The sequence below is a fragment of the Theropithecus gelada genome, chromosome 1, assembly GCF_003255815.1.
Source record: "Theropithecus gelada isolate Dixy chromosome 1, Tgel_1.0, whole genome shotgun sequence".
Classification (NCBI taxonomy): domain Eukaryota; kingdom Metazoa; phylum Chordata; class Mammalia; order Primates; family Cercopithecidae; genus Theropithecus; species Theropithecus gelada.
In genome coordinates, this window is record NC_037668.1 from 8575603 (window position 1) to 8599456 (window position 23854).

At 43.4% G+C, this 23854-nt stretch overlaps 1 protein-coding gene across 5 annotated transcripts in view; it reads left to right on the forward strand.

The window, feature by feature from the left end:
• Window positions 1-4080: 4080 nt before the first annotated feature.
• The window catches only part of ATP1A1 (ATPase Na+/K+ transporting subunit alpha 1), a 31826-nt gene continuing 12052 nt past the window's right edge, over window positions 4081-23854 (forward strand). For 2 of the 5 annotated variants that reach the window (XR_003119076.1, XM_025383201.1), the window contains exons 1-10: window positions 4081-4624; window positions 15121-15231; window positions 15898-15957; window positions 18423-18626; window positions 19262-19375; window positions 19761-19895; window positions 20028-20145; window positions 20558-20826; window positions 21329-21527; window positions 21884-21993. Coding sequence is in view for 4 of the 5 variants with exons in the window: in XM_025383201.1 (XP_025238986.1) it covers window positions 4613-4624; window positions 15121-15231; window positions 15898-15957; window positions 18423-18626; window positions 19262-19375; window positions 19761-19895; window positions 20028-20145; window positions 20558-20826; window positions 21329-21527; window positions 21884-21993 (1332 nt within the window). In the remaining variant the exon portion in view is untranslated. Of the gene's footprint in view, window positions 4625-4971; window positions 5348-14462; window positions 14648-15120; window positions 15232-15897; window positions 15958-18422; window positions 18627-19261; window positions 19376-19760; window positions 19896-20027; window positions 20146-20557; window positions 20827-21328; window positions 21528-21883; window positions 21994-23854 lie in introns of those variants that run through there. The other 3 variants (XM_025383173.1, XM_025383181.1, XM_025383190.1) reach the window with 3 other exon arrangements.

A 23854-nucleotide genomic window follows, 5' to 3' on the forward strand; every position in this document is an offset into this window, starting at 1 on the left:
AGCCGTCTCTGTTGGTTGGATGAAGATGGGACTCTGGCAGTGGAATATTTTTCAGTCCAGATCCCTTCTTTGTTACCATTTGATTTTTTTTTCAATGCCTCAGTAGTTGTTGATTTACTGAAAACAATTGGTGAGTTTTTAAATGTAGCATGTTGTAACATCACATAGTGTTGTGAACTTGGGTGAGGGGAGTAGAACTGTATTGGGGGAGTGTGCTAAAGGAGAAGACAGAATCCTGGCTCAGGATCTGGTATAAAACACACAGGAAACAACTAAAGAATCCTTTATTACTGTTTCATTTACAAAGAACGCTATTAATAAGAGCAAATTATTTAAAGGGCAGCTGGGTTAAAGGGATGCTGAGTAAAACACCAAGGACTTGATTCTGTTGTGGTTGGTGATAACCTATAATAGTTACCAAGTAAATGTGGACTCTTTCAAATTTCCCAATTTCCCAGAGGCACAACTTGAAGTTTTCAACCACCACTAACAGGAGAAAATATGTTTAAAAGAATACTAAGGAACCTTCTAAAAGATTAAGAAATGGCCGGGCGTGGTGGCTCACGCCTGTAATCCCAGCACTTCAGGAGGCTGAGGCAGACAGATCACTTGACATCAGGAGTTGAAGAACAGCCTGGCCAACATGGTGAAACCCTGTCTCTACTAAAAATACAAAAATTAGCTGGGCATGGTGGTGCGTGCCCATAATCCAAGCTACTCAGGAGGCTGAGGTACAAGAATTCCTTGAACCCGGGAGGTGGAGGTTGCAGTGAGCCAAGATTACACCACTGCACTTCAGCCTGGGCAATAGAGTGAGACTCTGTCTCAAAAAAAAAAAAGTAAAAATGGAGAGTCTGGGAGGAAAAGTTATAGGAGTCAGAATTATTTAGCTGTCAGATTTTGATAGTCAGTAATGCACCCAGAACTGTGCTTTTAAAGACAGGCGATATGTCTGCTGCTGAACAGAAGAAAAGGAAATAGATTTGCAATGGATGCAAATTTGCAATGGAGACAGAGATTTGCAATGGAGGCACAGAGATTTGCAATGGAGGCACAGATAATGGCTAGGAGGAACTTTGAATGATGAAGAGAGTTGACTTTAAGGCAGCAAGAGTGGCTTTCTGAATAACATGGAAAATTCTGGATAATGTGGGAAATAGGTAAAGGATAAAGATGCATGCTTATGACTGTATCCATGCTAACCCGGGAGCACCAAACCCAAAGAAAATTCTGTCCTTACAGATCCCTAGCTCATAGATCCCCCAAATTTTTGTGTCCTATGGAAAATGCTAAGTTGGTGTGGACTCCAACTCATATTTTAAAGCCCTTAATTGCAATGGTGTGTTTATTCAATTCAGCAAATACTCAAAGTGCTAGCATTCTTGGCTCAAAAAACTGACTTGCATCATATTTTTCATACATCTGCTGACTCTATTCACAATGACTGGAGCAACCATCCACAGTTGTGATCAAATTCTCCTCGAAGCCATCCATACTTGGCAGCCTTAATGTCTATAAATGGCTGAGTCTCCAGGACAATCAGTTTAACTGTGCCCCAAGCTAGGAGCTTGAAAAGAGTTGATAGGATAAGAAGCAGACAGAATAGAGAGTCTTTACTTTCTTCACCATCTCTTCTGGAATCCAAATTTGTCCACTGCACTGGAATTAGAAAAGCTACCTGAAAGTCTTGCCACTATTCTTGGAATATTCAATAACAATTACTCCCCGGGCCTCAGTTTCTTCATCACAAAATGAGGGAGCTTGATGCTTCATCTGTAAAGTTTCGTTTCATTCAGAAGCCCTCTTCCAAGGGAAGAAAAGAAGGCTTTTTCTATTAAAAAAAAAAAAAAAAAAAGACTTTTCCTCCTTTGGTTATCCATTTTCCAAGGTGTCTCTCTCACATCTGAGATTTCTTTCTGCACCTCAGTCTTGGTCATGCCTTACCTTTTTCTTTACCTCAAAGGCTTGTGAGAATTCAAGGGCACTGTGCATCTGAAATTACTGTGTGGCATCAAAAGCAAAATACAGATTTAAGATAATGTTTCTTATAGTTTTTGCCCTTTCTTCACACCGGAACACAGATAGAATTCTGGGATCTTCCTGAAAGGACCTTCAGCAATTTTCAGTTGCCAAATAAATAGCTCTAGAGACAAAGGGAAGTGCCTTGATCTATCAAGGTTATTTTGTTGAGTGAATTAATGAGAATTTTACTTATGAAGCGAGAAAAAGATCAGCTGGCAGGAGAAATCTACATTGTTCCGACTCTTGCTTTATATATTTAGTTGTTGCCACTGCACTTTTCCCACTCAGACTAGGGCCCAAGGAGTAATTAATCTTTTGTTTTATTTATTTATTTATTTATTTATTTATTTATTTATTTTTTTATTTTGAGACGGAGTCTCGCTCTGTCGCAAGGCTGGAGTGCAGTGGCGCCATCTCAGCTCACTGCAACCTCCAATTCTCTGGTTCAAGAGAATCTCCCGCCTCAGCCTCCTGAGTAGGTAGGATTACAGGCATGCGCCACCATGCCCAGCTAGTTTTTTTGTGTTTTTAGTGGAGATGGGGTTTCACCAGGTTGGCCAGGATGGTCTTGATCTCCTGACCTCATGATCTGCCCGCTTCAGCCTCCCAAAGTGCTGGGATTACAGGCGGGAGCCACAGCGCCCGGCCCAGGAGTAATTAATCTTAAAGAAGCTATCTTTAGCAAGCAAAAGCATCTTACAAAGTACAGTAACTGAGGCTATCAGTTATATTTCCGAGCATGTAAAGAAAGCATTTTCTAGAAGCTTAGAGGTGGATCCCTGAACACTCTAACCCTCTGTTGAATTAACAGCCTAGGGAATTCTGTTCTGAATTTGGGGGCTCTTTAGGCAGTCAGGGTTTTGAATTCTATTTACAATTCCTCTGCTCTCCATGGCCTGGACTGATTGAACCAAGTCTCTAGATCACTGTAGGAGACATCAACCCTTAAAAATACATTCTTGAGGAAGAACAGACTCCATCCAGTAAGAAACTGTCTTCTAAGAAGGGATGAGAATTACCCTAATGATGTAACTGACAACACAGTTTCTAGTTTTTCCTTTCTTTCCTTCCTTCCCCATTTTTTCCAGCGTCATATCCATGTTTGTTCATGCTACATGAATACTTGAAGTTGATAGAGTTGGCTTTAACTTAGGAACCTTTGCTTAGAAAGTCAATATCCTGGCCTTTCTCAGAATACTTGACTTCCTGCAAATCTTGTTAATAATACTTTGTTTTTTAAAATGTTGGAGAACTTCAGCCATTGCAGCCTCTTGCTAAGAAGCAAAAGCTATAACGACAGAGAAGCCCCAAAGTGCAGTGGAAGCAGGGATATCCGGGGAGAGGGGTACTTTCCTTCCCCACCTCCCCCACCAGAGATCCCAAGGCTGTGCTGGAGATGCTCCCCTGACAGGTGGAGTCGTGGAGAGGCACCTGGCAAGTCCTCAAACGCCTCCCCCTTCATTTAGCTCCTCTAGCTAAAGATATGCATTCCTTTGGGTTTCGGGATTTTCTTCCCTAAAAAGAGAATCCCCAAACTGGGCAAGCAGGTTACATTGACACAATAGCGTGAATGAATTCGCTGGTCGCCCTTTGGATTCTCATTTTGGAATCTTGAAGAAAGAGAGGTGGTGGGAGGAGGGCGCTTGAAACTTCTGGCCATGCCAGTTCAGATCCATGCCAGCTATGACGGAGCGGGAAGTGGATAAAGAGGACCCCAAGTCAGAGGAGGCACTCTGAGAGCACCAAGCGCCTGGGGAGGCCATCCGCAGGTGGGCGCGGGGCCTGGATTCCACAGAGGGGCGGAGTCCCTCAGTCAGGCCTGGCTGCAATCACACCCGAGCGCCAGCCCCCTTCAGCATCCCTGAGTCCCAAAGGAGATCCCCGAAGCGCTGGAAAAGCCGTTCCGCCCAAGGTTTCTGGTGCCGGGTCGGCGGCGACTGGGGGAGCTCAGTTCGGAGACCGTACCGCACCCACTGCGGACCTCCTGGGCCCTACATAGCAGGCGGGTCATGCAGGGCGGCGGGAGGAGGGGCGTGGGAGGGCCAAGGCCGCCAAGTTCCTGCTACTCAGCCAGCAAGAGCGCCCCGCAGCCCTCCCAGGACACGGTGGACACTCTAGTCCCGGGCCCGGGCGCCTTCCTGCCGGGAGAGGGGACTGGCCGCAGCAGGCGCTGTCCGGGACCGTGGGCGGGGTTTGGGGAGGGGCGGAGCCAGGCCCGCTGCCGGTGTCAGGTTGCTCCGGTAACGGTGACGTTTCGCGGCGTGGGCGGGGCCAGCACGCAGGTTGCATATTTTAGGAAGTGAGGAGGAGGCGCGGGCTGGAGCTGCGGCGGGGTCTGGGGCGCAGAGCAGCGGCGGGAGGAGGCGGACACGTGGCAGCAGCAGCGGTAGCAGCCCCGGCGGCGGCAGCAACAGCGGCGGCGGCATCGGCCCGAGCCGCCGGCCGCCCTCCCTCCCTCCCGCCCCGCGGCAGCCCTAGCTCCCTCCACTCGGCTCCCCCGGCCCCGCTCGCTCGGCCGGGAGCTGCTCTCTGCTTTTCTCTCTGATTCTCCAGCGACAGGACCCGGCGCCGGGCACCGAGCACCGCCACCATGGGGAAGGGGGTGAGTGTCCGGCGCGCCCGAAGAGGGGGCACGGGGAGCCCTCGAGGGGAAGAGGAGGAAGTCGGGAGGGCGACCGCGGCCAGCGGGAGGCGGCGGAGGAGGAAGCGGCGCGGCGCGGAGTGGGCTGGCAGAGCCGCGAGGCTTAAAAGACGACGCACTTTGGAAATGGAGGGAGCGCAGTAACGGGGGGCGGGGGAAGGGAGCGCCGAGGGGCTGGAGCGCAGCATTGCTCGGGGGCGGGTGAGCGGACCCCAGGCGAGGGCTGCGCGCCCCCGAAGCCGAGCGGGCCGGGGGCTCGGAGAGGCGGTGCTTGGGAAGCCGCGGGGCCGGGAGGAGGGGGGCGACCTGCAGCGGGGCGGCCCCGGGACCGAGCCGGCATCCCTGAGCCCGGCTCCCCTCCCTGCGCCCGCCGTCACCTCCTTCTCTCTCCTTCCTTTTCCCTCCGCCCTCCGTGCCCTGAGGAAAGGCGCGCTCCTCCCCTTCCCCTGGGGCGCTCCGCCGGGGCCCCTCCCGGGCCTCCGTTCCCGCCGCGGCCCCGGCGCCGGCGGGGGCAGCCTTCGGGTTCGGGGCTCCTTCTCCTGGAGGCGCTGGGGCTTAGCTGGCTCCGCGCAGAGGCGGTCGCCCTCCCCCAAGGAAAAAACTGGCTTCTCCTGAGTGCAGAGCCGGCTGGGCGGGCTGGTGCCAGAAAGGGTGTGTCTTCACTGCCCTAAGATGGCCTTTAAGGTATACTTTTGAGGGTTTTATTGGGCCACTTTCCGTAAACACAGGATGCACCGATGGCAACTGGAGTTGTCATCCGACGGTGGGGAGAGGCGTGCAGATTTTTTTTGAAGGGACGAGCCCTGAAGGATAGGCAGACCCATCAGGGCCTCAGGGTACAATAAACCCGAAAAAGGACTGAAGGCTGCAGGCAATACGGTGGTAGGAATGCTTTGCCAGTTTCCAGCGTCGCGGAAGCACCAAAGGGCGGTTCCTGAAGGAAACGAGGGGTCTTGGGACTGGAGAGCGGCGCGGAGCGTGGTGGGAATATCATCACAACGCCCCTTTCCTGCATTTCTGAAGCGAAGACTTGATTACCCGTAGCTACTGCAGGAGACTGGGTCCCGGACCCCAAAGGAGCCAAAGTCCAGTTGAGAAAAATTTACATAAAATAACCTCGGAATTCATGGGTTGAAAGTGACCATGTCATGAGAATACAAATGGGAGAATACACTCCGTTGCCTCCAGGGTTTAGCACAGTGCAGACACTGAGTAGGTCTTTGAAGGTCCTGAGGCTTCTGGGTGTAGACAGAGTGACAGGAGCAGAGGGAGGCTGCACTCCTTGGGGACTCTAAATGAGTTTTGAAGGAGATAATTGAAAGGCTTGGACCTGGTGGGGAGAACAGGCACAAGTGGAAATGCACAACTCGCCTTGCTTTTAAAAGCATACAGCGTGGAGGGCCGGTCCAGGTCAAGTGGCATCAGAGAGCAGAGCGGAGTGCAGGGCGTCTCCATTCCCCTGATGGAGACTGGGTTAGTGGCCTGTGCTTTTACCACACCATCAAACCCTTGGTCATTTCTGTAAACAAGCACTTTAAAGCTCATTGTTTGTCTCTCCTCCCTTAAAAAAAGGAAAAAGAAAAAGTTTACTTCCTGAGCTAATTTGGGGGGGGTTAGAGATCACAGATGTGTGCCCCAGGCCTAGGAAGGTGAAGTGACTTGCTCAAGGTCAAACGGTTAACTAGTGACAGACCAGGCGTCCCTGATTCTTGAACAGCCTGTGGCCTCAAGCCTGAACATACATTTACTCTTTAACATTGAGTTCTTTATACAGAACTCAAAACTTATTCTTCAGATGAAACTGGGGTATTTGTGATGTTGAATTAATAGGCCATAGAGATGGTTTGGGTAATTAAGTTATGCCCACGCTTCTAGATGTCTTTTTTCTAACCACACACAGGCACACATGCACAGTAGTGATGCGGTAGTAACCCACCTGAATAGTTAGTAGAGCTTAAACCCAGATGTCTTACAACAAAATGTATAGTGGCTAGCAAACACAAGATTAAATTACAGCTGCGAACACTGGGATAATGAGCTGCTTGGCTGCTGGGTGGTAGTTAGCGTTTTGAGTATTCTGATACGTTGAACATTAGTTTACTTGTGTGTTTGTGTGTGTGTTTGTCCGTGTGTTTGTCCTCAGTGACTTATTGTGATCGTCCAAATGTTCAGAAGAATATTTCATGTTGGGATTTTTCCACATGGGGATTAAAATGTGGGTGGAGTGGTGACTAAAGCCCTGCTGATAATTGGTTAACCAGGAAGCCTGTGCTGGCAGCTAATTTTTAAGGTCATTGTAAATTTCTTCCCCTCCTCTCCTCAATACCCTTTGTGGCCTAGCTTTTGATGATATTTCATTCAGGTGGTTTTATATGTCCTTAAAAGTCTAGTTCCTAAGCATTTGGTAAGAAAATGAAAGAACAGCTCTTGCTGAATCATTCCTGGATGAAATAGGATTTTGTCCCTTTTTTTCGTACTGGGTTTTATTGCCAATGACTCGGCTTAAACCTTCAACTAGGCCTACCACCCGCAACTGTTTCACTCACCAAAGGTACACACCATAACTGTTGAGAAATGTGGGAAAGTTTATTTTCTCAAGTGTGTAAAAGATGAGGAGAGGGAGTCTCACCAGGTCCTTCACTACATTCTGGATTTAGTTTGAATATTAGTTACCTAAAAGATAAATCATAGCTTATGAGTCGTGATTTAAAGAGGGGCAGAGAAAAAAGGTTCCAGTGAAGGTGGCAGTGGGGGATGCACATGTCAGCAGAAATCCTGGTTGTATGGTACTGTTATCAGCTGCCCTTTTGGAGCTCAGCTTGAAAGTGTGACTAAAGCTCCTCTGGCTGCTATAAAGCTAGTACTTTAGACTTAAAGTATTGTAAGGCAGAGGCCTCAGAGTGGAAAGTTGCCCGGGCCTGGCTGGGAGCTAGTGGAGCAGTTACAGGAAGAACTAGTGCCTAGAGCTGGGGGGAGGAGAGAGCACTTGTGCCTCACCCTTTGCCTGTCAGTTGTTCAGTGTGTAACAGTTCTCTGCTTCTTGGGTTCTTTCTGTACCCTTTTATAAGGGTGTATCCCCATTTGGTAACTTACTGTTTGTTAATTTGTAGTGTTCCCTGCCAGTAAGCTTGTAACACTCTAGTGACTCACCTTCAGGTGGGAGGGTAGGAAAGGGGGAGGCCTGCCTCCTAAACCTGGGAAGATGGGGAGAGAGTGGTAAACCTGAGAGCCCAAAAAAAAAAAAAAAAAAAAAAAAAAAGATGCCTTTAAACATCCAGTTGTCCAGATGAGGGCTAACACTTCAAATATACAGATTTCTGGGAACGTTATTCCTAAATTGCATTTAAAAATAAAAGTGAATTCAACATTTTATAGCACAATAGAGTTGGCACTCATCCATGCTCCATTCCAGTACCCTCAGTCATTGTTTTCTGATTATTTTAGCAACACATGAACAGATAAGTGACTTTCTATTCAAATCAGGCTATATTCTTTTAAATATATCTAAACTTAAGAATAAGAAAGGCTTTAACTGAAATAGCTTTGAAGGATTTTGTATGGTAAAGTAAAATTGGTTTCTTCACTCAAAAACAAACAGGTTTAAAAAATAAAATAAAAGCCCTGAAGCTTCGGTTTCTCATCTGGCTCTTGGATAGAATGCTCATCCTGGGGATCAAGTGAAGTAATCTATGTTATGTTTATGGAAGGAGTGCCGTGCCAGCCTGAGTTGTGGCTATTGTTATTGGGCTTACATAGGTACAGTAATTAGAGCCAAGAGAAGATCAAATCTTTACAGACTGGGTTTGCTGTTCGTTCAGTAAGTCATTAGCCCTTTCAAAATTAGAGAGCAGTTTTTTCCTTCACCGTGAGAACATACTAAGATTTGAAAATAATGGGAAATAATGTTAATTGCCCTTCATAGGAAAGTCAAGTAGAGGTGTCAGTTGACATTACTGCAACTGTTATCTTTGCTCAACAAGCAAATCTCTTGTTTAATAGCATCTTTCTGTCTACTTTCACTTTTCAGGTGAAGGACTTTGTTTGCAGTTGATGATCATTTTTACGTTTTCCAAGTCTTGCAAAATAAAATGGGCTTTTCGGCCTTCTGTGATGAGAGGGAGCCTGAACATTTGTGCTGTGCTGACTTCTTCTAGCTGCCCAGGGCTCTCTGCCAGCCAACAGGCTAGAAGAAGAAACCCGAGTGTCAGATCAGATGGGCTCACAGTAATCAGAGTGGCTGGGTTTGGACAACAAAACACCAGGCAAAATGTTTCCCATCCCTGCCAGAGCTGTCCAATTCTAGATTACACTGAAAGTACATGTCTAGTACATGATAATGTGCAGTAGAGAGAACTGTAAAACCTACTCACTCATTTTTAAAACTCTCCTTCATTTATATATTTTGGAGGAAGGATATGGAACCTAGTCAGGTCTGAACTTTCTCACGTTGCTATGAATTGAGTGTATGAGAGGAAGTGTGTATTCTTTGGCTGGAGTCAGAGAGAGACTGTTCTTTGCATATGACTCACCTCATTAGTTGTGCTGAAAACTGTTGTGAGGAATCCACAAGAAGTTCTTCGTATTTATTTGGTGTTTTGGATGGCAGATTGTGTTAGGAAAGAAGTACCCTTTACCCTACACTTTCTCTTTGGTTTGGTTTTTATTTGGGTCCTGAGCAAAGGGATTTTTCACCAATAGACCGCATTCCTTAGTTCCTTTGTGACTTTACAGTGAATCTTTTTATCTGGTTTTAGACCTCACTCACTAGTTCCTTTGTGACTTATGTTGAAATATATCTGCACGTGATCTCTTTCTGGTTTTATTCAAACCCTATTTAGTAATGACTATTGGCTGTCTCGGTGATTTGACAAGTTGATTCATGGTAGCTTATGCTTTGTCTTTGGGACTTGTATTGTTTGGGGGCCTGATAATCAGTGTAAGATTTTATGACTCAGTGGGCCTTGCTGTGTGGATCAGTGAGCTGTGATTTCTCTTTCTAGTCTGTTACCAGGAAGGGGCAGGTCCCTAATGTACTTTGGGGTTTATCCTCTTGTGTGTTTCTTTTATCTTCCATGTGATGCTTCCATGGCACCATATTTGTTTTATTATTTCAATTCATGTGACATTTCTTTAGGGCCTTGGACAGCCTTTATCCTTTTCAGCCTGGCAGTCATTTTCCTTCCTAGCCTAAGCTTCAGGGTACTAATTGAGGAGTGATCAGGACTTACTGGGAATTGTTCTGGTCCTCTCATAACGCATATGCCGATTATTAATCAGTTGTCTCAAACCAGAGCACTCTGGTAAAATGAAAAAAAGGCGGTAAGGTGGTCAGCAAATAGGGAGAGTTAAGGAATAAGCAGAAAGTTTTAACCCTTCATAACCCATGTGCCTAATGTAGAGGTAGAATATTCCATTGAAGAAGCTGAAGTTTTTTTCTGAGTCTTAATAACTGTAAAAACAAAAGTATATCTAAACTGCACTGATTCTTTACACCTTTTAGAATTTTTATTTTTTGAATGATCATGGATATGTACTACTGTAGGTAGGGTAGGCTGTCAGACTCATTAAGAATTGACATGCAGGCAGATTGGGGAGGAAGGTCAAGTCATTTTCTTTTGGGTTGAGGGAACTTGCTGGCTAGATCTGTCACTGTTCTTTGACCCTTGCTGGCTGATGGGCTGCCCAAGTTTGGATATACTAAACTGGGTTCACAAAGGGACCTACTGCTTTGGCCTTGGTAAATTATATTCTCCAGCATGCTTATTTGGATAGGCAAGAGAAGGAATATGAAGGTATGGTGGCCCCTCAGGCTCACCTCCTCTTCCTCTGCAGAGAACTGCTGCTCCTGCAGTGATGTGCTGCTGCTGGGACTGGATAGCAGCCATGGTACTATGACAGTGTCCTCCCTCAACCCCGGCCATCCCTTAGTCCTCCACTCCCTGGCTACACAATTCCTTGCACATAAACTAAACTACTTAGTCATTTAGGAGCAAATGGAGATGTAATAAACTGGGCCAGATCATTTTTTTGACTGTTATTTTCTTTAAGTTTTCACTGATAAGATCAAATGAAAAATAATGCCAAAGGAGTTTTTTCTTCAATGGTTTGAAAAGAATTTTTGTAGAAAGTGAAAAATGGCAGTAATGTATATGTTAATTAAGACCAAGTTATAATAAATAGCCTTTGTGTAGTGCTTTGCGAATACTTTTACATACACAATGGTGTTGGATGATTTAAAAATGTATCGTCCAGGAAAATGAGAAAGCACCCCTCCCCCATACCTATTATATTAAGGGGAGCCCAGACTTGGCAGCCTCTAGGGAACCAGCAGGGTCAGAGTCCATCACACAACTTCCCTGCTAAAGTGGTATTTGCCACATCGTGTCCAGAGGTGCCATTTCTACACTCTTCTTGGCAACTCTGAAATGGGCTGCATTTGGGGCACTTCCTTTTGCTGTCCTGGCCCTTCTTGCCAGTCAAAAGCTTTTGTTTGTGGGCTTTGGAAATAGTCCAGTTTTTAGATGTTTTATTTTTCAGAGTTGATGGTTTCTTGACTAATCAGACTATGAAAATGCCTTCTTTAGGTTCTTTAATAGTTATACCAAGTATTATTCCAATTTTAGGGATGAGGAAACTGAGGCCAACAGGCAAAGGTCATGTAGCCAGCATGTGGCAACACTAGAATAAATTGACAGACTCAACACCATTAGCAGACCTGTCTGAAGGGATTGGGGGCGGGTCTTGAACTTTCAAGTACCCTCTAGACTTTTTCAGCAGGAATTTCAGAAGTCTGAAGAATTCTGAGCTCCCTGCTGGCCACGGGACATTGTGCTGATATGGTGGGGAAAATGCAGGTTGAGAAAGCCTTCACATCCTGCCCTGTTGGAGGCTGGTGTTTGGCATGGGTATGAAGGCCTTTGGTGGTGGCTGTAGCTTATACAGACCTCAAGCAATACACCTCTGGGATGGAAGCTCCTGCTTATTTTGGGATAATTTCTACATCTGTCATATCTATCCCCAACCCTGTCCCTATTAAATGGCTAACTGCCAAAAAAGAGGAAGGAACATCTTTAGCTCTAGCAGGTCTTGGGGATGTCTCACTCATTGTGAGGACTGTGAGGATCCGGTATATGTTTTTAAGTGAGTGAACCTTGTTACATGTTTTAACCTTGGTTCCTCCTGTCAAGAATTTTATCTTCTTATCTCTTGGGCACCTTTTCCCTCTACCCAGATCAAATAGCAAAATGCTTAGTTAATCTTTGAGAGGATAGAATCCATGGGAAGCACAGGATGAAATGATGACGCTGTGCTAAGCTCTGTCACCGTGGGTAAACCCCTGCCCTTGCTGTGACTTTCCACTTCCTAAGTTAGAATGGAAGGGGGGGAAAAAACCATAACCCAACTTCATTTTTATGAGTGGCCCTTTAGAGAATGGTGTAATCCATTGAGTTTCCATTGTACCTTTCCTCAGAGATGCTCAAAGGGGCGGGGGTGCCCTTACATGGAATATGGTGAGAGTGAGGATTAATCACTCCCAGTCCTCTGGGAGGGTGGAAGTGACCTGAACTTTCTAATTGAAAAAGTAGAAGTGTGTGCCCAATGCCCAGATGAGCAGGAAGGTCACTGTAGTTGATCGAGGAAATGCCGTATTTATCATTCACCCTTCCCATGACCTTTGTTTTTCCCAAATGCCTTAAAAAATAATAAGGAAACATTGCCCTGATTCTACCACTGTTCATCTCACCCAGTGTGTACTCCCTGACTCTGAATTTTGCAGCTTTGAGACTGCGGTAATTGAGACTGATAGGGACTTAGGTAATATTTGGTTCCCACCAGGGTAAGCTAATATTAAGTTATTATTTTACTTGTGAAGAAGAACTAAATTGTATAAGCTTCCTGGTTCTTCTAGACACACATTGCCTAGTGAAAAAACTAAAATTTAGAAGAAAAAGCAGTTTCACTTGTTAATACTTACCATGTCTCACTCACAAATGGCCTCATTTAAAACTTTGCCTTACCTAGCATGAATGGATAAAGAAAAGGGAGAGTTATTAGGGAATCTAGATTTCCAACTAACTTTAGCATTGATAGTGGTGAAGCTATGGGCAAGACATTTATTTTGTAAGTGGGGGTAAAACCTTGGAACGTGTTCAAAGCCTAGCTGCTCTAGTAATCCTCTCTCTTCTGGAGTGGAAGATACTGGAAGTCTGAGAATAAGCAAAGCATCCAGATGATGAAGCTGAGGGGTTATAACTGTTTCATTTATTGAAATATATTTCAGCGATATTCAACTTGCTCAGAGAGAATCTGTGAGCTGTATTTTAAAAATCAATACAGGCTGGGCGAGGTGGATCACGCCTGTAATCCCAGCACTTTGGGAGGCCGAGGCGGGTGGATCACAAGGTCAGGAGTTCAAGACCAGCCTGGCCAAGATGGTGAAATCCCGTCTCTACTAAAAATATAAAAATTACCCAGGCATGGTGGCAGGTGCCTGTAATCCCAGCTACTCGGCAGGCTGAGGCAGGGAATTGCTTGAACCCATGGGTGGAGGTTGCAGTGAGCTAAGATCGTGCCACTGCACTCTAGCCTGGGCGACAGAGTGAGACTCCATCCCAAAAAAAAAAAAAAGAAATCAATACAGAGTGGTCACATAAATCTTTCAGAGATCCTTAGTCAATGTCTTTAAAATGGTTTTTAAGTGTTGTGCTTTCTCATTAAAGGTATGAAGGAAATACTACTTTAGCTGTGGTTCCTTTCTGGTAGATGACTTGCCTTTTCCTTTTTGTTTTATTTGTCCATTTGTATGTGTTACTATTTTGCATTTAAACTCTGGCACCAAGAGCTGTACTGAAAGAGGCACCAACAAATGTGGTTGCTCCATAATGGAGAGAATGTCAAGAATGTTGACTATCTTTAGACCTGCTTCATTAATAGATAAGATAGAAACTAAAGAACCCACCCAGTTGGAAGAAGTTATTAGTCAAGTAGTGCTGCACACGTGACCACAGAAGTTAAAAAGGTAAATAATATGTCTCTACATGGGGGCCACACCAGTGAATTTGGAGAAGGATTTCTCCTTGGAGTCTTAAGAGCATATTTTTAAATTTAAGTGAACACTGTATTTTATTTGCAACTATATTAGTTATGACTGAAACACACATAGACTTTTTGATTTTCTTTTTTGATTTCAGCACAATAAAATTACAATCTGGACACGAGTTACTAATTACTGCTTTAGTAGCTGGTAAGGCACTTAGGAAAGTTAGAAATGAGTAAGGGAGAACCACAAAATAATAGTAATAGCACCATATGTCATGCATTTTAAGAAAACTGCTAATGTCTACTTTTTGGCCTTAAGTTATAGTTGTGGGAGGCTGCTTCAGGGGGAGGTGTCTGGAACAAGGGGCTCTTCTGCTCCTCTCAGCTTTGGAGCACCAAGTTCAGGCTTTGTGTAGATAAGCTCAAGGATTTTCAACAGGGGTGGGGGAGTGGAACAATCTAAATTTAAACTATAGAATCAACATTTTCTTTAAAAATTGTTCCAGTTTTCGAGAGGCGTAGGTGGATCCTGTGAATTATGTGATAATGCACACGCTTTTCCTACATCCTGCTTATGTCAAAACATTTCCAGAGACTTCCATTTGGAGGTTTTATTTTCAGGCTACAGAATGGGGTGGGGGCTCCCTTTTTTTTTTAATCTCTTATGCAAAGAATTTTAAGGAGTCTTAGGCTGACTTTTTAACATGAGAAGCTGGTAAAGGTGAGTGTTCTTATGTAAGCACTAAAGATATTTAAATTTGATATGTAATAATGTATTTGCAAAGCAGAGAATATAAATAATATAAAAGTACTAGCATTTAGATGTCTTGTATCATTTTAATCCTTAAAAACACAAAATGAGGTTGGCAGTATTCTTTATCTCCATGCTATGGAAGAGGAAATTGAAATGTAGGAGTTAGTAACTTGCCTAAGGATACATTGCTGGTAAGTGGTAAAGCCCGGGATTTTAACTCAAGCCTGTCTGATTGAGACTGTGGACTCATAAGCACAATATTGCACTCTAAATTAATAATGTAAAGTTAGTTTCAGTCTTTCAGTAGGGAAGATGGAAGGCTGCAGAATAGGGATTTTGATAGCAAAAATCTCATTAACCCCAAATGGAAGTGGCGCTGGCAGGGCCATTCTGAAGCCTACCGGTGGCTTCAGAGGTGTTAAGAGTTTCCCACTGGTCTTAATGCTCTTGGATGGAGAGAATGTATCTTAAGCCAATGTATTAATAGTAGATTGCTTTGCTTATGTAGTATGCAATATACGGGCATACATTTTCTTGACTATTATCTTAATGACTATTCCAAATTATGACTACCTTAAAAACTACCAAAATCCCCTGCTCCAGAATTTTCAGTTTCAGATGAGGTCATAATTCATAGCCTTACTTTTCCCATATTCTCCTACAGGTTGGACGTGATAAGTATGAGCCTGCAGCTGTTTCAGAACAAGGTGATAAAAAGGGCAAAAAGGGCAAAAAAGACAGGGACATGGATGAACTGAAGAAAGAAGTTTCTATGGTAAGTACTAGGAGGAATATTGTATTCCATCCTTATTAAAAATCCATGATTTTTAATCCCCCAAACCTCACTGTATTCTTCAGTCAAAGAACTGCTTTATATTAAAAGAGATCATAGCAGCTGTACAGATCTCATCTTGTCGTAGAGGTTAATATTGAACATTTTCTTTTTAAAAGCTGTTAGAGGATAGGAAAAGTTAATGCAGTCACTCTGGCATAACCACAGATCAACAGAAGGAACTTAGGTTGATATCATGAGTCTTTGCTTTTCTCTGTATTATATCAAACACTGGGAAATTCAGCCTCTCCAGGCTATGGAAGCTTCCATCTACTTAACCTGTCTAGAATTGACCTAGTCATCAGAGAAGGCAGATAAGGTTTTACTAGATCCCTGAGAGCTGCTGGGTTTCTCTGAAGTGTTGCGGCAAGTAGTAATGGGCCACCGTCACTCAGCTTCAGCCATTCTCCAGTGAAGAGCTGTCAATGATAGCTGTATGGTTGTGAAGCCACGAAGCAATGGTGAAAAGTGTACCAACTTCTGCACTGAAGAAAACATCTGCACTTCGTTTAATAAGCTTAATGATAGTAATGAGTGATGCTATTTTTTGTCATTTTTTTATACTACACTGTTTATTTTCTTTGTTTCTGTTTTTTTTTTTCCTCTTAGGATGATCATAAACTTAGCCTTGATGAACTTCATCGTAAATATGGAACAGACTTGAGCCGGGTATGTTCTAGTTTGAAGGCTGTTGTACAAAATCCTAGTTTTCCGTATTGTACTTTCCCCTGTATTGCATACAGGTCTAACTTCAGGGGCTCTAGTAAGAAAACGACAGACACATCTGCGTATCTACTATGTGACATGCACAGAGCTTGGGCTTTTATATGCTACTGTTTCTTTTCCCTGAAACTTTTTGAAAGTGGATGTTATTTTCTTCTCCCTATTTTATAGTAGTTGAGAGCCAGTAAGTGGGAACACCAGGAGTTGCAGTTGGCTTCAAAGCCATGCTTATGCCTTGACCTTTTGATGATACATTTTCCCTTTATTTTTCTACATTTGTTAAATTCAGTTGAATATTTCACCTAGTTGAATCTTCAACAGTTCACATTTTTGCACTTTTCCCAGCTAGTCCGTTGCAGTGTGTTATGGTTATACTATCATTTGTTTAGTTATTCCATCATTTATTTGTAAATTGTTTTGCACAAAATTTAAAGAAACCTTTTCATAAAATACACGTTATGTATCCTTGTTATCTAGAGGATTTTGACATTAAATGTGTAACAAATGTTATAAAAGTAAATAGTCTAAGCATGTCTTATTTCCAGATAATCACTGAAAAGTCTGGGAATAACTTGAATAGCAAGCCAATATGTAGTATTTTTTCAGTAAGGCATCAAGAGCCATGGGTACTGTGGTGTTCTGATATATATTGTTTTTTGTCCACAGTTCCTGGTTCATAACTCCCTTAGCCCTTATTACAGTCTTTTGTTATAATGTTGGGTGTGTTAGACCTCGGTGTCAGGCTTCAAGAAACAGGATCTCTCTCCTGCCCTCCTTTCACCTGCCACAAGGCAAGACTCTAATCTTGTTCCACCTTTCTGATTTTCCAGGTAGATAGTGTTGGAATTGAACTGGAGGAAATCTTGGTGGTGGGGAGAAACCGCCACACCTTTGGTCACAGAAGTCATCTTCTGTGTTGATTGTTGTGGTGTAAGAGTAGAGAAGAGGCCGGGTGCGGTGGCTCATTCCTGTAATCTCAGCACTTTGGGAGGCCGAGGCTGGTGGATCACCTGAGGTCAGGAGTTTGAGACCAGCCTGACCGCCATAGAGAAACCCCGTCTCTACTAAAAATACAAAATTAGCCGGGTGTAGTGGTGTGTGCCTGTAATCCCAGCTACTCGGGAGGCTGAGGCAGGAGAACTGCTTACACCTGGGAGGTGGAGGTTGCAGTGAGCCGAGGTTGCGCCATTGCACTCCAGCCTGGACAACAAGAGTGAAACAGTGAAACTCTGTCTCAAAAAAAAAAAAAAAAAAAAAGAAAAGAAAAAAGAAAGAGTAGAGAAGAACGTGGTTTGAGAGCGTTTTTCTTGACACAGGCACTTTAAGCTCCAAGAGGAGGCCTCGACTCGACTCGACTCAGAACAACATGCCAACAGTGACTCTGCTCACTGTGTGCCAGGCAGTCTCTGTTGCCACTTCACATCTCACTTAGGTTTTTATTAGAGTCTTAATGAAGTGTGCTCTCTCCGACCTATGCCCATTACTCAAATGCTGTGGGTCTATTTCCTTCCTTGTAAAATGAGGTTAATAATGCCTTAAAAAGGATTGTCATGAGAATTAAACAAGTTAATTAAAACACTGAATTCAGTTCCTGGCATGTAGATAGCACTCAAATGTTTGGTAACATGAGCACAAAATACAGATAAATAGATTCTTTAGACAAAAATATTTTATTTTTTTTGACTTGATATTTTGAGAGTATAAAAGTGATCATATTTTCCTCTCTTAATGAGAGCTTATATATAATTGCCTGCTGTCAGTGAATCTTGGGTTTAAGACCCATTAGAAAAATAGCAGGCTTTAGTAGAGTAGATTTTTCCAGTGAGTACTTTTCAGTCAACAGGTTTATTGGGAGTTGGCTAAAATGCACATGGAGGTGAGCCCTGCCAGACAAGCAAAGAATCAAGCTGTATATTTAAAACTTGGCTGTTAACCCAACGGATTTCTACAGGAAGTTTTTTCTCCTTTGATGTTTGTAGAGGGGTTTTTTTCCCCTCCCCACAGAATCAATACATAGAAAACTCAAAGCTGTTAATTTGCAAAACTGAATGGATTTGTGAAAGTAGATATCTTTTTGGCAGAAATGCAATTTGGCATTAATCCCTTGATCTAAAACTTAGAAGAAACCAGGCTGAATTCAAATTTATTGATGGATCAATTTAAAGAGTTTTAATCTGGGTGTTACGGGTTCCTTGGGAAACGTGGGCATATTGTTTGCCTGAACCCTTTGGAGGCTGGCTCATCAGTAGAATTATTCATGGAGGAATTTGCTAGGTTTTACCTTGGCTCTCTAGCTTGGGACATTTTGTTTCTTCCTTAAATCCTTATTGCAGCTGTCCAGCTATCAGATAGGTATGTTGGCTTGTAAGTGCTGGTACAGTTTGCCTTATTTATATTCCACTGCTTCTCAGGGATTAACATCTGCTCGTGCAGCTGAGATCCTGGCGCGAGATGGTCCCAACGCCCTCACTCCCCCTCCCACTACTCCTGAATGGATCAAGTTTTGTCGGCAGCTCTTTGGGGGGTTCTCAATGTTACTGTGGATTGGAGCGATTCTTTGTTTCTTGGCTTATAGCATCCAAGCTGCTACAGAAGAGGAACCTCAAAATGATAATGTGAGTTCTGTAATTCAGCACATGGATTTGTAGTACACATCAGATATCTTCTCCGTCTTTGTCTCCCACTTATTCTCAATTACCACTCTTTACTTAATGGTTATGAACACTGAGGAATAGTGTCAGCAGCTGTTGCCTTCGAGGCCTATCCATTCTTCCTTCATTTCCAGTTCCTCTCTCTACCACCCACGTTGTAGATGCTCTTACATGTGGGATGCCCACCTGCATGTGCTGCTGTCAGCAGGCAGCTCTGCTCAGGCCCTGGCCGCCACCCACTGGATGGCAGAGCACAGCATTAATGTTGGCACATCCACCTGTCCAGAAATGCTTGGTGGCCATTTTTCAAAATCCACAAGTTGGTTGAAAAACAATCTTTGTTTTGTAAAGCAGGAGAAACTGATGCATCTAGAACATTTCCAAAAGTCCAGTTAGTGGTCAAGTGTTGGTGTGACTGACTCCATTTCTGACCCTTTCTATGTGGTCTTTAGAAGGATAAATAAGAAAACATGAGTTCTATATTTCTGAAATCTTGGTTTCTCTATTAAAAATCTGTTTTTTATTCAGTCAAAAAATTAATTGAATGCCCCTAATTCTTGTGTAGAGCCACGGGCCCTAACTTGTCTTTTCCTTTCCAGCTGTACCTGGGTGTGGTGCTATCAGCCGTTGTCATCATAACTGGTTGCTTCTCCTACTATCAAGAAGCTAAAAGTTCAAAGATCATGGAATCCTTCAAAAACATGGTCCCTCAGGTACCAGACACTTTGTCCTTCCCCAGTGGATGACTTGACAGCCCCAAGCATGTCAGCCTGTGAATTAGTGTGAAGTTAAGGTTTTCCAAATATTACATGACTCCATCAGAGAGATGGATGTCTTCTACTCCGCCCCAAAACAACCTGTTTTCCTTCTACCCCAAAAAGTGGTAGCCTTTCTTTTCGATGTAAACTCTGAATACAGGCACACTGTTACAGCAATATCTCTTAAACTGGTGAGCAAGCTTTTGTAACTTGTGTAAATAAAAAAGTGAATAGTATAGGTAATTAGGATAATAGACCATTCTTAATTTTATTTTCTTGTTTTGGACACTACCTTCTCTTTGTTGGTATACTAACGGTATAAATGGTTTCCTTTCCAAAGCAAGCCCTTGTGATTCGAAATGGTGAGAAAATGAGCATTAATGCAGAGGATGTTGTGGTTGGGGATCTGGTGGAAGTAAAAGGAGGAGACCGAATTCCTGCTGACCTCAGAATCATATCTGCAAATGGCTGCAAGGTAGATCTTTTATTTTAACAAACCTCATGGCTAGCTAGCTCTGCTGTTTGGGCAGCTGGATTTGAGGGGTACAGTAGCCCATGATAAGGCAGTGTATTCACATGACATTTTTCTTCTTTTCCTCACATACAGGTGGATAACTCCTCACTCACTGGTGAATCAGAACCCCAGACTAGGTCTCCAGATTTCACAAATGAAAACCCCCTGGAGACGAGGAACATTGCCTTCTTTTCAACCAATTGTGTTGAAGGTAGGCCGTTTTTTGGCACTTTGAGCACTGTGTGGTATTTCTCTTGGGCATTAACAAAATCAAAACCATAGGCACAATCTCTTGTTTTATTGGCTCCATTTCTGACAACTTGTGTCAAGCACAGAGCAGAGGTGTTTTCCTAGCTGGCAGGAAACCTTGTGGCAGTTTCCCTTCCCTCCACCTGCCTCTTCTGTCAACAACACCAGTCTGGCATGGGTGTTGGAGCTGCTGTCCTGCTAATGGAGAGAAGTCCCTTTGCCAAGCAGCATGTACAACCAAAAGTCTGGCCCTTAAAAGTGTGCTTTTGTCAACTCTTTTTCTTTTTTAGCCATGCTATGTAATTGTGTAAAATCTGTGGCTTCCTTCAGGTTAGATACAATTAGGTACAGTTCTTCCTCCCCTTCTTTTTAAGGCACCGCACGTGGTATTGTTGTCTACACTGGGGATCGCACTGTGATGGGAAGAATTGCCACACTTGCTTCTGGGCTCGAAGGAGGCCAGACCCCCATTGCTGCAGAAATTGAACATTTTATCCACATCATTACGGGTGTGGCTGTGTTCCTGGGTGTGTCTTTCTTCATCCTTTCTCTCATCCTTGAGTACACCTGGCTTGAGGCTGTCATCTTCCTCATCGGTATCATCGTAGCCAATGTGCCGGAAGGTTTGCTGGCCACTGTCACGGTAAGAGGCAGGTGATGGTCACCCTGACTCAGATCAGCTTGCATGAATGTTACATTCTTCTGCTATCCTATTCTAAGGTATTGCCAACTTATGTTTTATTCTGGATGTTTGATACAGTTTTTTTGAGCCACATCATATGGTGAGTTTTGACAGTGAGAAAACCTCAGCATTTGTTTATACGTAAGATAACCCCAAAGCATACATTTTGCTTTTAAATTATCACGTGGTCCAAAACAGTGCAGTGGAGAAAGGAGAAGAACTTGGGATCAAGTAGGGGGATAGAATAGGGTAGAATCCTGTTACTGTTTTTCTTAATAGATTGCTTCTCTGGAAGGAAGGGGAAGCCTCATGTATGGGTTCCCCTTACTCTTTCTTCAGACTTCAGAAGAAGGTTGGAGAGATTTAATTTTAGACTAATTTCTTCCACATTAGGGTATAGCAAGAATCTGTGTAGAATTCCAACCTGATTGAGTGAAGTAATAATCTTCCTTATATTTTTTAGGTCTGTCTGACACTTACCGCCAAACGCATGGCGAGGAAAAACTGCTTAGTGAAGAACTTAGAAGCTGTGGAGACCTTGGGGTCCACATCCACCATCTGCTCAGATAAAACTGGAACTCTGACTCAGAACCGGATGACAGTGGCCCACATGTGGTTTGACAATCAAATCCATGAAGCTGATACGACAGAGAATCAGAGTGGTAAGGCCAGGGCTACCACACACCTCAGCCACCTGCTCCACTTGGTTTTTTTTCTTTTAAGAAATTGCATGAAAAAAAAAATTTCTTTTTTAATGCTCATGACAGCTTTTTCTTTCTTTCTTTTTATCATTTAGTGAAGAGTCAAGGGTATGGGATTTTGATTTTTTGCATGTTAGCAGAAATTTTAAATTGCCCTACAAATGTGATTGAAGAATGCCTAAAATGTGATTGGTTTCATTAATTGGGAAATGAGATGTATCACTGCAAATTTCTGTAGGACTTTAATAGGAGAACTGAGAACATAGCCTTTGAAGTTAATGCATTATTGTCCTGTTGTGTTTTCTTGCCTCCATCAGGTGTCTCTTTTGACAAGACTTCAGCTACCTGGCTTGCTCTGTCCAGAATTGCAGGTCTTTGTAACAGGGCAGTGTTTCAGGCTAACCAGGAAAACCTACCTATTCTTAAGGTAGGCTCAAGAGTTAATAATGGGTTGCCTTTTGGAGGGGTGTAGACAGCACATGAGAACTGCCATTTGAGTGTTAAAAGTAGCAGATTACCTTTGTGGTCTGTGTGACTGTTCACTGTAGAACACTTGGAGTGGTCTGTGCAGTACTTTGCTGTAACTTACATTGTGTTGCCTGTAGATCCTGATGTATTATAGGACCCCGTGCTCCATATAAGTTGATTAAAAAGGGAAGCTGCAGTAAAAATCTGACCAAAGTGGGATGGGAAGAGATGGAAGACAGTCTTTATTGGTGAAAAACCTAATTCATCTGCTTTTACTACTCTGAGTTTATGTTATCACCTAACCTAGTGGACAGTGAGAGCTGAAGGCTGTAGTGACTCGATAATCGTATTTGCATATTAGGATACAGTAGATTCCAGTAAATCCTTTAAGCCATTTATTTTCCTGAAATAGCTCAGCTTATCTTATCTTATTGGTTCTTAGCTTGTTTACTAATGATGTAAAAATAAGCTCCAGGCCAAAATAAGCCCAGCCTTAGCCTGTGGAATTCTGATGCAGTTTGAAATGATTGAGATTTTACTGTGCTGCCCAAGTGAAGATGCAGTCTCAGAAGGATCGTGAATTGTACAAAGTCCTGTAGGAGAAGAAAGCTATGTGAGGCTCTCTGGGTCCCACATTCTCTGTGAAGCTGCCTGTAGTAGTTGTGGGTATAAACTAAGTTGCCAAAGGGAATGTGGCTCGGATGTAACTCAGATGCCTTCTGTGGTGAGGATAGGGTTCATTTATTCTGCAAAGGAGATTTTCTTGGCATTGAATTGATGTTGATTTGAGGATAATGTTGTTTATCTTGGGGATAAAACTTGAGATAAGTGTTTCATGTTTTTCTTTACCTCAAAGTGGAAATGTTCTAGGCTTTGAGCATCAGGTTCCACAAGTATCAAATCTTTCCTGATTAAAAAACCCCAGAAAGGTAGCAGAAGCTGTATTCCAAGTATTTCTGGAGTTGGGCCATATTGATGGCATTATTACTAAAAAGTGGGGAGGGGGAAGCAGCCCTATTTTGCTTTTATTAAAATAGCTGGCTTTTATTTAAAATGTCCCCCACTTATTTTGTGTTTCTTTCCAACCCAGCCAACTTTCTTGCTCTGTGGAGCTGCTATACTTCTGAGCATTGATCTGTTCATCTGCATATGCAACCTTAGATGTTAAAGTTCTAAAAGGCTTACCTATATAAAAGTTGTTTACAACTGAAAATGCTTTCAGTATGTCAAAATATAAGTGTGTCATCACGTATCACAGATAATATGTGTCACCTGAAGCGTGGGCTTTGACTAAAATGTTACATGGTTCGGTTTTATTACTGTTGGAGCTGGTAATACCTTTCAGTTCACATCCTTCAGGCCCAGTTAATTTTGCGCAATTATGATTAGAATGTAAAGTCTTCTACTTTGCCCTTGACATAGGCAGTTTGTCCCCAGTCCTGAGACCCTAAGCATTTTCTTATGAATTCTACAGTAATGAAAGGTGCTATAAATGTTTAGTCTCTCACTTGGTATTTTCAGATAAGGAACCAGAAATAGGTAGTTGGGAATAGCATTGGCTTTGAGACTTTTCAGTAGGCCGGGAGAAGATAGAAGAAATAGACTGCAGTAGGTTGGAAGGGTGTGTTATACCTCTTCTAGGGAAGGTGATACCTTCGCACAGCCTTCTTTCACTAGAAGCTACTGTGGGCCGGGGAAGGACATTGGGGTTTGAGTCTGAAGCACTGTGAACAGCAGTGGTCTGGGCTAGAGGGACTCCTGTCCCACTTAACACCGCTGCTTCCTTCTTGCCCATCCTTTGCTACCTCTGACAAGATTGG